The 16,273-nt window shown below is 31.4% G+C and overlaps 1 protein-coding gene across 2 annotated transcripts in view; it reads left to right on the plus strand.

Moving 5' to 3' along the window:
* LOC143046193 (guanylate cyclase 32E-like) overlaps positions 1-16,273 on the plus strand; it is a 94,887-nt gene that overhangs the window by 58,892 nt on the left and 19,722 nt on the right. Inside the window, exons 6-13 of one of the 2 annotated variants that reach the window (XM_076219234.1) lie at positions 966-1,107; positions 2,657-2,802; positions 3,195-3,294; positions 3,774-3,843; positions 6,151-6,262; positions 6,635-6,727; positions 11,123-11,440; positions 12,304-12,375. In XM_076219234.1, coding sequence (XP_076075349.1) covers positions 966-1,107; positions 2,657-2,802; positions 3,195-3,294; positions 3,774-3,843; positions 6,151-6,262; positions 6,635-6,727; positions 11,123-11,440; positions 12,304-12,375 — 1,053 coding nt within the window. The remainder of the gene's footprint in view (positions 1-965; positions 1,108-2,656; positions 2,803-3,194; positions 3,295-3,773; positions 3,844-6,150; positions 6,263-6,634; positions 6,728-11,122; positions 11,441-12,303; positions 12,376-16,273) is intronic. The other variant, XM_076219235.1, reaches the window with a different exon arrangement.

The following is a 16,273-nucleotide window of genomic DNA, read 5'->3' on the forward strand; positions in this document are numbered from 1 at the left end:
ATTGAAATCTACCTGTTAATGTTAACATACTATACTGTTTACTTCATTTTCGGTAATATCGCTTTGGGGTGGCTCGGTACTTCTACATCCCGTAGTTGTGTTATTGCGCTATGGAAAATTTTTGTATTCTTTTCTTTCATTTTTGCGTAATATATACTTTGTCAATATGCCTCTTTGTTTTTCTTTATTACCGTATTTGTTTGCTTTTAAAGTGATTAAGATTTTGGCACTGCTGTGTCCCTATATTTGACATGTTTGTTTATTATATCTGAAATGTCTGTGTGTTTGTTAATGCATTATTTTAAATATGATGGAATTTTATGCGACTGTCATACAAGTGAGATTGTTTACTGAGGTAGCTATAAAACCAGGTTTTATTCACATTTTTCTGCATAAGGAAATGCCTGTACAAAGTCAGAAATATGACAGTTGTTATCCATACCTTTGATGTTTTTGAGCTTTTGATTTTAACATTTGGTAAGGGACTTTTTGTTTTGAATTTTCCTTCGAGTTCGTTTTTTTTTTTGTTATTTTACTTTTTTGATCGGAGTCTTTGAAATACATCTAGCTTTAAATCATTCCCCTTCCCAATAACAAAAGTATTAATATACGACGCCATTGCATCACTGGTGAAGATTCTTAATCGGGACAGGAACATTGAGACTTGAATTTTAAAAGTTATAGCGTGGACTGAATGTCTTTTGTAATGTAGTTAAGCATCGCTTTAGGTCACGAACCGTGTATGGTATTTTATCAATTAAGCAATGATTTGTATCGGTTTTTGTAATATATTTATACAGGTGAAACAGAAAATTAAGGATTGTTTAATAAAGTTAAACTATTCATTAAATTATATTTAATTTGTTTACATTGAAATTATACCTGGTATATATATATGTATATGTCCTAATAGAAATATACCCGTTTTAAACTAATTATTGATTACTGATTCTTTAATTTCACAGCAACAGGTACCAATATTTGCTGCCTATCTTTATGACGCAGTTAGGATATATATAGATGCTATAGAAGAGGTCCTCAGACTTAATGGATCGATTTCAAACGGTAGTGCAGTAGTCGGGGTGATGAGAGACCGAACCTACAGAAGTAAGAGAAAATATAATCCTTACATGTGAACAAATATAACTTTCTTAGGAATACAAAAATATTCTATTGCACTCAATGCAATAAGGGTAATATGTTACAGTTTGAAAAATCACCATTCTATATATTTTTCTACATAACAGTACATCAATAAGTTTACAACGTCTCTACAACTTTTTTTTTGCAGACCTACGACAGTAAATTGTGAAGAACTGTGCTAACTAAACATTTTCTATTTCTCGTAAACATTGATAAACATGCAGTAGTTAACATTTGAATATACTTTTAATTTGAGTTCGAATGTTACTGATAAGACAAGTAGTGTTTGGCTTAAAATCATGATATTGGTTTCTTGATAGAATTTGTTATTTTAAATATTTCTGTGTGATATCACAGGTTTGGTTTTATTATTTTACATGAATCTAGACTTGCAAGGTGACAAAAAATACATTAAGTCAATGGAAGAGATAAAATGCGGAATGAGACAAGGATATATAACACAAATCATTTAAAAATCCATATAAGAATAAGAAATAAGACCCAATCCTTTTAAGAAAGATAATTGTTAAATATTGTTTTCTGTTATCAAAAACAATAAATAATGTGCATTAAACGTTTTATTATAGGAAGAGGTGAAACTATCTGCTGTGGCGATATGCATAAACAACAAATTCTTCTGTAATAAGATGTTATATGTATATCAGGTTATTTGTCATGTCAAACATCAATTCTATTAATAAAAAATATCAACCCACGAAAAAGATGAAAACGGAGGAAGTGAAAAGATCTTAATTTCGAAATATTTTTTTCTTCGAGTAAACATGTAAGAACATCAAGAGTCATATCATCGTTTCTTTGTCCTGTTTCTTATGAATTATTGAATAAAATGATAGCTTTTCCCATTGACCAATTTTTTACACAGCATTTTGAATCCTAATTGTTTTCAGTCTTTTATATGGGTCACTTCCACACAAACGGTTGGCTTCTACAATGTACCTTGTTTTAAGCAATGTTGATAAACCTATTGAAGATGCAAAACTTATAACCTATATAAGATGCACATTTTGTCTATATAAGATTTATTAGGGGTGATTGAATCAAACGAAAAGATTATGCTATTTTTGAAATGATATTTCAAAAAATTAACGGCAAAAATAGAACACCTGTTGACTGCTTCACGTTTGATCTGTTCCCTTCGCAGGTCATGTTGGTATCGTTTTGCTACACGATATTTGATTCAAAATGTTTTTGATAAACTGCAAAAATAACTGTATAATGTATTGGCAAAACAATAGCGCTCAAATATCCCTTGAAATTGGACATGAATACCTTTTTGACCTATAATGGTTTACTCTTTAAAAAAATGTGAGTTGGATAAAGAGTTGTCTCATTGGCACCAATAACACTCGTATATTTATCTATGTAACAGCACAAGATAAGAACAAATGCATTATTTGTTATATCACAGTGCAGCTTTTATCCATCTCGATTTCTCAGATTTAAAAACAAAATACTTGTAATGCAGTTGCAGTAATATGATCACATTTTACAGGTATACAAGGATATGACTTTTACATTGATTCCTATGGAGATTCTGAGGGCAATTATTCCCTTCTAAGACTAACAGAGACTGATGGTAAATTATCTTTAAGACCTGTGGGAGTATATCAAATGAACGCCACCGGTCACAAAATACCAGTAGGTATAGTTAATATTTATTCATATATCATAGGTGTGGCAATTGCAAAATAGATAATTGAAACTGTGTGTCCTTTACATTTAAAATTAGCAAATGGGTTTCAGGTAGTTTGACAAATGAAAGTGGTTGGTTGATCATATCAAACGGTGGGAAAAATCTTCAAACATTCCAACTTTTAACATCGCCATATTAAAACACGTTTGTATTACAATTATTTCAGTAAAAATAAAAACAAATTAATTACATTTACAAAATTTCACTATAATTAAAACATACTCCATCTGTCATTATCCTTATATCAGTCGTGATAATATTCGATAAAAACTTTTCAAAAAATCAATTTTTAAACCATAATAAGCAATTGATAATTTGTACTCATATTTTATTACAGTCATTTATTGAAGAACGCAAAGTAGAGTGGCTGTTAGGTTACACACCAAAGGATCAACCTGACTGTGGATTTGACGGTGAAAAGTGTCTTTATCAAATAGGTAAACATTATATTTTTAGGGATTAAATAGTTTTCAAGCATTGCTGATACTTTTACCATTCAGTAGTCGTATATTGTGTACACAATGCTCGTCTTGCACTTGTTTGGCTTTATTACTTCTTTGATCTGAACGTCCGTGATGAGTCTTTTGTAGACGAAACGCGCGTCTTGCGTTCAAAATTACAATCCTGGTACCTTTGATAACTATTGTATATACACCTGTGTTGATGAAAACTCTTTGAAATTGATAAGAAGTACAATGACCTTTAAATCAGCACTTATATCAACTGTGTACCATTCACGAAAAAACATATTTGACTTCAATTGACTTAAATTTTACAAATTATAGTTAAACTGATTCATTGGTAGCATATATGTGTTGTCTGTGATACAATGTACAAAAAAATCAGTCTGTTATTTGTAAAAGTTAAGCCGTGTTCACATAAGGTCAAGTGTTTTAATCTTATATATTAATTGTAGATTGGAGAATTGCTACCATCTGCAGTGTAGTTGTAGCAGCCATGCTGGTTGCTGGCGGTTTTGTGTTGAGGTAAATTTATTTAGATAAAGGTGTAACGATAGAAAGAACTATCAAAACCATAATTTTGATCAGCTCCACAATTGTGTTCCCTATATTCGCGGTTGACTACCATATCAGTATGCGATCTGTTTATATTCCCGAGTAACACTAATATGTACTTGTTTGGGAAATGTTTGAATATTCTTCGTTTAGAATTATTAGAAAATAACAAAAACATGTCACATAAAATTCCAGTTAGTTTCAGGAAACGGTAATGCAAAACAGCACAATAAAAAAGAAAATAGATTAAATTATCATATTATATAACAAGGCAATCACTTCATTTATGAAATGATTTATATATGTAAATAGCTTTTTATTCGATAGTTATTTTACTATATATACACTTTTGATGCATGGTCTTGTATGATTTTCTGATATTTGATTATCCCCTTGGTATCATCCGGCTGCTTCTTTTAATAGAAGATTCTTTTGAAGAATTTAACAAGAACCATTGGGTATTTTTTAAAAATTTTTTTAATGTAATTTTTAAAATTTCGTTGTCTTAAATCAGTTATCAATTTATGATTGAATTATATTATATATCATTAATTATCAAATATCAAATATGCAAATGAATAAATAGCTTTTATAAATTCTCTAAACTAAAATCAACATACGTTTTAGAAGACTTGGTACAAGTATGATCAATCTTTAGAATTGGTAATAAACAAGACTTTATGGCCAACAGATCAAATCAAATGCAAATAAATCATTAGACAATTCAATCTGAATATTCTAAATTCACATCAAGAAGAGAATTTTTGTATCATTCTCGATGAATTATAAGGAACTTTCCGTATTCACTAAAGAGTGTAGCATTTATATTTTTATCATTTCAAATGTTGTGGCTTCATTTAAGATTAAGTGTTTTACGTCATCTTATACGCAACATTTTATGTTAACGATTGAGGTTTTAGGCTTGACATCATAAATTCCCGTTAGACCTAGTGATGTAATACTGTATACGTATTAAAAAGAAATAATAACCCATTCTAAATCTAAATGGAAAACTGAATTATTGTTCGACATCACGATCTACGGAATCATTAATGACGGAGATACATTACGTTAATTTTGTTTAATGCTTATTTTGGGTTTTTTTTGCGTTTTTGTTTTTTTTTCTCAAGAAGTTTCTATCATAAGATCTTTAAGAAGTACATAAAGTAAGTTAAATTAAACTATTGTTTAATCACATAGACAAATATAGTAAATAGAACATTACCACAACTGTCTTCTACAACCAGCAAGTTTGTATATACACCATGGGGATGTGGTATAATGGCTAATGATACAACTATCCAACAGATATTAATTTGAGATAAAATCCAATACCGTACCACTACATCGTACTTCTCGTAGGAAAACCTATATAATAATGTGACACATTCAAACCAAACCCAATATTTTAATTTAAACAAAAAAAAAAAAAAAAAATGAAATGAAAAACATAAACATGTATATTGACATTTTACTCAATGTTGGAGATTTTAGAAAGTTAAGGTGGTATGGGTGTGTTTCGCCATCTTGGATTGTAAAAAACAGAGAATCTAAGGTCAAGATTTTCTATCAAGTAAGCAAAATTTGATGCAGGAATGTAGATATGTAATGTGAATTTTCATTTAAAAGAACCAATTTAGAAGAATATAACTTATAAATATTAATATTTTTACAAGTGTAGATTGTTTTTTGTTGTTTTCAAATGTTTTCAAATAGGCATTTTAAGGGGAGGGAACTCTAAAACAGTGCATTTTCTGAAGGAATTTACATGGAATTTTCCTATTTTGTATTTTAGCCGGAAAAAAGGTACGGAGACCCTATTTTTTTTTTTGCTTCATATTCTCAAAGCATTGTCTGTAAGCTATCTTTTCCAAATTTATTTTACAATTCTATCATCTTGTTTAGTTTCTAATCATAAATTGTTTTTTTTTTCCCACTGTATAACCCATACAAATTGTGTCATTTTGTCAAAACCTGTAGCTTGAGAAAATGCGCGGTGACCTATCATTTTTATAATATTTTTGGACATATATATCAATAGATACTACGTTTTGGTAAAGTATGAACAAATTCTATCATTTTTATTTTAGTCTCCCATACTACCTTAAAATGTCAACGTAAGTTTTGCAAACTGTTAAAACACGTGGTGTTCCTGGTTTATAATGATATAGAGATTAACATTACCTAGCTAAAGCTGTGTGTTTTGCTTAGATTAACAGACACTCCTTTTTGCTGAGTTAAGAAAAATTTTAAAAAAATGTTTTTATTTTATTCTAGACATTATTTGTATGAACAAAAGCTTGCAAAACTTCTATGGAAAATAGAATACAAAGATCTGATGCTGGTCGACTCAGTAGAAGAAGTACTACCCCATACAAGACCACTAAAAGTAAGACAAATAATCATCGGGCCGTTTACACGCCTGATAATAGTATTCTCATACAGGGTGCTTGTGAAATAGTGCATGTTTTCTTCAAAAAGTTAACTCAAACAAAACATTTTTTAAAGCGAGTAGTATATTTTAGTTGTACGTGTGAAACACTGTAGTACATTTGCAAATACATCACTTGAACATTAATAATATCTGAATGTTTGTAAATTCATTTTATTTTAATTTTATCTATTTATTTGTAGCAAGAAACTGCTTTTATTCTATTTTTCTTATATTCTGCACATTTCTATTATATGTACGTTTATATCATTCTAACTTTTTATAATTTTCCTTTAACAATCGTTTTAATACTATTTAATCCTGTTTTAGGAAAATCATAGAACTTCAAGGTCGTTCTTTCCAGCTTTGAATACGAAACATTTTGAGCCTTTCAATGGCGTTCAAAAACACAGAAACTGCAAGGTGATAATTCTGAGCATGCATATCTATCTGTTTCCTATTTCCAAAAAAATGTAAACGGAGAATAGTTTAGGAATAGCTTGTTGTGAACTGCATGCTTCTTTCCTAAACCTTTTATTTCTGCTTCGCAAGAAGAGTTTGTGTTCCCATCAACCGAGCTACATGCAAACATTTTATACTAACCAGAAAATAACCTATTTTGAATAAATGCTTGCTCCATAGACATATATCTAGTTAATCAGATCTTATTTCAAAATCATTTATTTGTTTTTCAATGGTGTTGATAATTTTGATGAAGTTGAATGTTATTCATTTCGTCATGCATTTCATGATTCGTATAATGATTGTGTTTCTTCAATTCTTTGAATACGTATAATTTGGTAATAAGAAGTATGAATAAAGTAGATGAGGGATATGCGTTATTAATACAGCAATTAGACGGTACCCCCCCCCCCCCAAAAAAAAAACCAAAAACATACGGTCTACGACAAAACCAAGTGCTTTTTACCTGCCTGCAAAACGTCATTCTGTTTTTGTGAAAAGTAAAAGAGGGACGTAAATACCAAAGGGACAGACAAATTCATAAATCTAAAATAAACTGACAACGCCATGGCTAAAAATGAAAAAGACAAACAGACAAACAATAGTACACATGACACAACATAGAAAACCAAAGAATAAACAACACGAACCTCACCAAAAACTAGGGGTGATCGCAGGTGCTCCGGAAGGGTAAGCAGATCCTGGCACCCATCGTGTTGCGTATGTGATAAAAAATCCGGTAAATAGTCTAATTCGGTAGGTCACATTCATGAAAGGGAAGGAGTTGTAGTTACGACGTAAGGAACATATCCGATATCATTTGTCAAATGGGTATTCCATCAGGGTCAACCAACTCGTGATGGCGTCCGTAAAATTTACCAAGGGATGATTTCAACTTCACCATTTGAAACTCTTGGTTTAATAGCTTCCTTGTGAGCAGCAACCCTTTAACAAGAAAATCATGATAGGAAATGCAAGCGCGGGAATATATTATCAATTGGGAGATATATACCCCGTATGCTGCTGGAATGTTCCTACTTAGAAATGGAAGTTCGCAATTTGAAAGCTGAAATCATCTCTTTTGTCGTAAAGTTTTGTTTTCAACCGACCCTCATTGTCAATTTCTAGATGTAAGTCAAGATATGAGGCATACTTAACTGTATCTGTAGCATCCTTTATCTCTAGTTCGATGGGATAGATGCGTTCCACATAGTCACAAAATTTTGAATGATTTAGTGAAAGGACATCATCTATATAGCGGAAAGTAGAGTTAAAGGATATTGCTAACTTCTTATCTTTCTTCCTAAGAAGTGCCTACCTATAAAGTAAACCAATAAATATTAATAAGTATTATGTTACAGTTTTTTAAACATTTTTTATTAGTTCGTCGATATTTCCATCCCATGATAAATTCTGCGGCTCATTTTTCGATAACTAAATCGAAACTATTGCAAGTGAAATGTTGTCTTTGTGTCTTGATGCATAACATTTCGTTTACAGTTGTTCACTTCTGCCCTTTATAAGAAATACATCTTTAAGATGTGATTGGGATCTGTATCTCGATTCGAAATGTCATGTAAATTGTCCTTTCATAAATGATGCAACATGAAGTATTGTCATCTCAGGTATTAGGTTTTCTAGTCTGTGCGTCCTTTCGTCTGTGCGTTCGTTCATCCGACCGTTCGTCTGTCCAGCTTTAGATTAAAGTTTGTGGTCGAGGTAGTTTTTGATGAAGTTGAAGTCCAATGAACCTGAAACTTAGTACACATGTTTCCTATTATATGATCATTCGAACTTTAATGCCTAATTAGAGATTTTCCACCATTTTCACGGTCCAATTAACATAGAAAATGATAGTGTCGGATCGGGCATCCGTGTACTGGGGACACTATCTTGTTTTTTTTTTATCAGTCTATGTTTCCTTGTCTTTTTTTTAAATCTGGTTTTGATTTCGGATCTTATAATGTATAAATCAGGACATATAAATTACACGTATCAACCTTAGTAAAGGCCTTATCATATCTTCTGTTTAGCTTCTTATTTTTTTAATAGGTCGATTTGATCTTGATACATCATTTAGATATCTGCCCATTACTGAATAGAGCACGTTGATCTCTAAGTTTCTAACAGCAGTCAGTGTTGATTGGCTACTGCTTGAATGACATATCTACCACGTTTCTTTGTTTATACGTTCTTTTGATCACTTTTTACTCTACAATTATTGATACATACATATGATAATTCGAATTTTTGAGCCGACAAAATCGAATTGCTCATTCAGCGAGTATAATGCAATTTGTTTACTTTTTAAGGTCACCTCCTTCAGATGCACAAATTAGTATACTGTCGATGTTATGCATATCCAACACAATTTATTATTATTATTCACTTAGTTTGACTATCAATGAGTAAGTTAGTACTGATCAAATATTGTTACGATGTTGTAGGGGCAGTCAAATCAATACAACAACTGATCTGAATCCGATATTTATATTTCTTCTCTAGAAAAGACTGATGATATTATAAAAAAAATGAATTCTAACCAGTCTTATTGTGCACTACCACTAACATCCCGTGCGAGTTATCATCTAATTGCGTCCGGTTTTATATTTAATACTTTGTCAAACAAAACCTAATTGTGTTATAACAAATTGCGCTTCAGTTTGGTAATAAGTGCTTAGTAACGTGCTATATTTCATTTTCTTATGATAAAAAAGTTTCCGACAAATACAATGTATGTCTTCATCGATATAAACATCCATCATTAATATCTCATCTTGTCGCTGTTGTTCCACTATATGATACAAATAGGTTGATTGAATACCATTTATAACTATCAATTGTATTTAGTTAAGGTAAAACCCACGTAAAAATTGTTTGTGTTGTGATAATAATTGAAAAAAAAATATTGTTTTTATCTAAATTGATGGAAGAAGTGGTAATATGTCTGATGAAAGTTACATGAAGGCAGATGTTTGTATAAATAAACACAAATCTATTCTAGAAACATTATCATCACTATGCTTATGTTTCAGATATGCAAATACTGGATTTTCTAAGCGAATACAAAATACTGAAACATACTTTTACTTTTGTTAGATTAAACAAACTAATTTGTAACAGGTGATAATGTAAACAAGGATGTAAAGGTTATAAAAACACATAAATAAACAGGTAGCTTCCTCCAAGAGAAAAGATCAATCTTACAAATTTGAGGTTATAAATCTTGTTTGCGCGTTTTAATTGTTAATCATTGATTACATTAGATCTTCAAATATGAAAAACTCGTATCATTACTTGTAGTAAAAAAAAACTACTTGTAGTAGCATGAATTTGAAATGTTTCAATCATGATTTAGTTGACGTTGTAAAATATATGCGCAACATATGGTCACGATAATGATCAAAGTAGTAGTCGCATTATTATCTTTCTATTTTCTGTTATCCGTATTTTCATGTCACTGCAGCTTTTGATGAGCAACATGAACAGCTAACCTTTCCAGAACACAAGGATTAACCCAAGGATTCTGTTTACTCCATTTAATTTAAAGTTTTATTTGTCGGCTTTTTTTCCCTAGAATGATTCTTCTCGTTTTGACATGTTGTTGTGTATATTCCTTCTACCTTTTTTCTGAGTGGATAAAAGTATTCAATGCTTTATACATTAGTTGTTGCAAATGTTTTGATTCAAAATTATTAAGTTTCATCCGAAATTGAATACATTTTGAATTTTGATTTTCTTAAATGAATTTACCTATTTAGTTGTCTTTTGAATTAACAAAATAATTGGACTAAAACTTGTTCAGAACCATTATAAATGCGTTTACCAAATCAATCTTTATGGTTAAGTTTCTCTCTGATTTCCTTAATTTCTTTTGTTTCTTTTTAATTTGCAAGGAGTGAGATAACCATTTCAAATGAGTTCTATGTTAATGTTTTGTCTTTAATTTTATGTTGGCATATGTTAATAAAGGTTTTCAAATATAACTGTCGACAAAAGATCAACGGAAAACTCTTTACTCTTTATTGGTTTGCGAGGCGAGATAAGAACGGCTTTATACTTTTGAGGTTGATTTCCTTTTTTATATTATGTTTAGGTTAATTTTTCAAGGATATTCATACACCTCTTTATAATCAAATATATTTTTGAAACCTTTATCTAGCTGGCTTCCGACTAATTTTGGTTTTATTTTTACTGTAAAAATGACTTTTATTCAATAAACTCTATCTTCTTAAGTGATGAAAAATAGAATACTTGTAACCTTTTACGTAGATCTTTCATAATTCACTTTACTAATATACTATAAGACTACACATGTTGACACATAAAGTAATATATAACTTTCCAATATTTTAGAGGAGATCTTTATCATCCCTCAAGTATTTGATCGGCCCTGAGGAACCTGAGAGAACAACATTGCTTGGCGTAACTAAACCTACTAAAAAGAATAGTGTATCGTACGAGAAGAAAGTTCTAATTGGATCTTACAAGGGGACAGTGGTGTCTATCAAACAGATCTTTAAGAAGAATGTTGATATCAATAGGACACTTAAGAAACAGTTACAACTTAGAAAGGAATTAAACAATGACAATGTCAATCGGTTTATCGGTGCTTGTGTGGAAACTCCACACCTATTCGTCATTACACAATATTGTGCTAGAGGTAGTCTCTTTGTAAGTCTCGTAATCTAATGAATTTTATACTTTGAAACAACTCCGTACATCTTTATTGTTATTATATCAAGTTATTTAGCAAGTCGTTATGAAAGTTACTCGCATAGCTGATTAATAAGCATTTTTCCATATAAAGAAATAATGATATACGAGCATCGGATCAAGACAGTCATCAATTTGATATAATAAGTTTTAGCATCTCCTTTATTTCATTTATAACCGAAACACATCATAACAATATTTGACCGTAGATATGACATTAACAACAAATCTCTATAATGACAAAATTTTGAGATAATACATAAGGCATTCACTAATGACGTTCCTCAATTTATACAGGCACATTAACATGATGAAAAATTAAAAAAAGATTTTTTGAAAACTAATTACACGGTTTTATCTTCTTCTGTTGGATTGAAAAGGCAAATGCAGGAATGTAATAAAAACAAATCCAGGAAAAACAATTATAAACCATAATTAAACACCTGTCAGATTCAGAAACTCATAGTACTTAACATACCGATATGAAATCACAAAACAGGCTGACTATGCGGTATGGGCTTTGCTCATTGTTGAAGGCCGTACGGTGACCTATAGTTGTTAATGTCTGTGTCATTTTGGTCTTTTGTGGATAGTTGTCTCATTGGCAATCATACCACGTCTTCTTTTTTCTATTATAACAATGACTGTAATTAATAAAAGATTATACACAGTCGCTTCAATAAAAATAAAAACAAACAAACATGACCATGATAAAACACTCTCGTCTAATAAAACAATAGTTTGCATATTACGATAATCTAATTGATACATTGTAGTTTAAACCACCAAAACAATTTTAGCATTGATGATTTATATTTTAGGATATTTTACAAAATGCTGACTTAAATCTGGATGACATGTTTATTGCATCGCTTGTTGCAGATCTAATCAAGGTAGGAAATAGAATTAAATGGACAATTTAAGTGCACAGAAAATATATTATATATTTTTCTGAATCAAACATGAATATTCATAATGTCAATTATCGGACCACAGATGAATTATCACGTTGTGATTGGTTAAACGCCGTCACGTGGTGACCCCCTATGAGACCGTATGGGGTTAGTAAGTTTCATATGGGGTTCATGACGCGTTAATGGCGACGTCATCTATTAATGTTGTTGTGTTTCATTGTTTATTTTTAACCAAAACGCCGCAGAAAAAGTCCAGCGTCCGATAAATTCGTTATATGGTTAACTAATGACCCCCTACGGATCCATAGAGGGTGAATAAAATTCATAGGGGACTCGGCCTCCTTCCTCACCCCCTAATGATTTTACTAACCCTCTATGGATCCGTATGGGGTCAGTAGCGAACGATATAACTTATAATAAAATGTTGTTATTTTTATAAACTTATTAAATCTTTAAATATTGTTAATAACTTCTATACTATTAAACGAGAAGACCTCATTTTGTGTGTCGCTTCTCTTCCTTCCACAATAAATTAATCATCATGCCTCTGTGTCCTATAGGTAACATGCATAGTCGCATTTGTCATCCATTCTTATGATTATTCAGATTGAGATATTTTGGGAGAAAAACGACAAAAGGGTGTCCGGATATTGATTCCGTCACCAGACTGACTTTTAGTCATAGATAGGTTTTCCGGTTTTAAACAAGCACAACTACAATTAATCGTATGATGGATAACACAAATAAAAACTAAATAAGCCAATCAGAGCGTTCTCCATATTATGGTTTTTGGATCGCAAGAACCACAACTATTATACCTCCTTAGAGAGGACAATTATTTTTCGCGTTTATTTACATGTCAGCTACGATTATCATACTATGATGTATAGAGACTTTCTGTATATAGCCTGTCTACTGTTTTCTTTGAAATGACTATTTAAGGGGTCATACCAGTTGCATATATATTGAAATAAGTAAAACATGTGGAAAAAAGAATGTGTCCATAGCACACGGATGCCATATCGGCACTTTCTTTTTCTATTTTCAGTGGACCGTGAAATTGAGTAACATCTCTAATTTGGCATTCAAAATTAGAAAGATTATATCATAGGGAACATAATTATTTACTTAGTTTCGAGTTGATTGAACTTTAACTTCATCAAAAACTATCTCGACCAAAAAATTAAACCTGAAGCCGGACAGACGGACGGACGGACGAACGAACGAACGAATGGTCGCACAGACTAGGAAACATAATGCTCTTAAATGGAGCATAAAAATTTATTGTTGAAAGTGAAAGTAGTGATTTGGCCAAAATGAAAGTAGGGTGGAGACTTGAAGGTGGCAGGACTTTTTCGGGACGTCAGGATCGGGTGTTTTTAAGCTCGGAATTTCGAGATTGATCCTTTCGTGATCTGGGAATATTTTTTTTTTCGAATTTCGGTATGTCGGGATATGAATGTCTTTAAATTCGGCACCTCGGGATTTCATGTGTTTAAGCCCAGGCTTTCAGGATGAGGATCCCTCCGACCCGTGACCCCTCAAATTAGCCTTCGTCAATTATACAAGATTCAAATCCTACCATTGACATGTTAATAGGGCTCTTAAAAGAAAAAAAAAACACTGATGGATTGTCCTAGAAGCATATTTATTTTTGTTAGAATAATAATGGTCTATAAGCAGTTACATTTATTTTATGTTTGAAGCAGTGCAAATTTTTAATTTGATAATTTGATTTGACTTTTACAAAGAAAATGCATTGTGAGGGGTAGAATAATTGTGGTTTGAGGCCAGAGACATGAACATAATTGAATTTAACAGAAAGGAAGCAGATAACGGACTTAGGAACAAAAGTGAGGGGGCCTTTGATACCTTTTATGAAATTCTCCAGACATAATATCTTTTACAAAAATTCATCCTACAACAGTTTACAACTGTGTATGCCCGCGATTTCGCGGGTGTGATCTTGTGTCGCTTCTCTTCCTTCCACAATAAATCAATCATCATGCCTCTGTGTCCTATAGTTAACATGCATAGTCGCATTTGTCATCCTTTCTTGTGATTATTCAGAATTAAGTTAATTTGGGAGAAAACGACAAAAAGGAGTCCGGATATGATTCCGTCATCGGACTGACTTTTAGTCATAGATAAGACTTCCGGTTTGAAACATGCAGAAATATAACCAATCGTATAATAGATAACAAAAATGAAAAATAAATAAGCCAATGAGAGCGTTCTCCATATCATGGTGTTTAGATCGCAGAAACCACACCTATTGTATAATGGTTGTAATTCTTGCGATCTAAACACCATGATCCCAGGTAGCACAAAACATTTTCAAAACATTTTTATAAGGTTGTATAAATGTCTTATCAAAACGTTGTCAAACAAATATTTTCGTGATGTTATGTGAATATTTTTTCTTTGATTTTTAAAACATTTATTTAAAACATTTTTTGAAAATATTTTTACAATGATGTAAGAATATTCATAAAAATGTTTTCGATAATATTTTTTAAGATATTTTGTATGAATGTTTTATAAATGTTCAGAAGATATGTAGGTTCTACCTCTGAAAAACATTTTAAAAGTATATAAGTAGAACATTCTTAACAATATCACTCCGATGTTTTAAAAATATTTTCTAAAAATGTTTCATGAAATGTTTAAATAACATGCCTTTCAGATATTTTAACAACATTTCTTCATAATATTTGATGAAAACATTTTGAAAACGTTACGCTTTTAATATAATGTGTTCTCAACTAAAATTTGTAATTCTCATATGCTTAAAGAGAATTTTTTGACAATTTTTGAATTTTTAAGGTAAAATTATGTTGTATTCTAATAAATTTTTCAATGTCCAGAGAAAATGTTACGGCCATGTTCCATATTCAGAATATTTCTACTATATTGCATTTGTTTAAGTATCAACATATGCTCATTTTACCAAAAATCATACTGATTCATTTATTTCTATGAATAGTAGATGCTACATAATGAATTTTATTGGGTCTTAAAGATTATGGATGCTCTCTCGATTATATTAACAACTTTTGTAGTTGTGAAATTGTTTGTATAAAAAGCACTTCTTATTTCTGTACATAGCATATTTCAAAAAAGTGTCTGCGGATAATGAAGAAAACGATTAAAATTGCATCTTCACCTTTGATAGATGCTGATGTAATTCTTTTAATTTCATATTGAATACCTCAACGTTTGGATGCTGGTTTCCAATTATTTATAGATTCTGGCATCCCAACATATCCGGAAACTGACATCCCAACATATCTGGATGCTGGCATCCCAAAATATCCGGATGCTGGCATCCCAATATATCCGGATGCTGGCATCCCAAAATATCCGGATGCTGACATCCCAATATATCTGGATGCTGGCATCCCAAAATATCGGGATGCTGGCATCTCAATATATTTGGATGCTGGCATCCCAAAATATTTGGATGCTGGCATCCCAAAATATCTGGATGCTGACATCCCAATATTTCTGGATGCTGGCATCCCAAAATATCGGGATGCTGGCATCTCAATATATCTGGATGCTGACATACCAAAATATCCGGATGCTGGCTTCCCAAAATATAGGGATTCTGGCATCACAACCTTGCAGACATGTACCATTTTTCATTATGACACGAATTTAAATGCTGCTTTCTAATCAATTGGATTTTAGTATTAATCCACCAATATATCACCCAGTACATTTCCTAGGGTTTTGATGTGTGTTGAATGGATATGAAAACAATCAAGTAAACATAAAAAAAAAAGCTACTGATGAATGCCGGGAAGATTCTTTGTTCATGTCCAGTGGCCAGTTTAATGCATATTGAGAATGTGACATCATAGGTCAGAGTGTG

Source organism: Mytilus galloprovincialis, chromosome 9 (assembly GCF_965363235.1).
Source record: "Mytilus galloprovincialis chromosome 9, xbMytGall1.hap1.1, whole genome shotgun sequence".
In the NCBI taxonomy this organism is placed as follows: domain Eukaryota; kingdom Metazoa; phylum Mollusca; class Bivalvia; order Mytilida; family Mytilidae; genus Mytilus; species Mytilus galloprovincialis.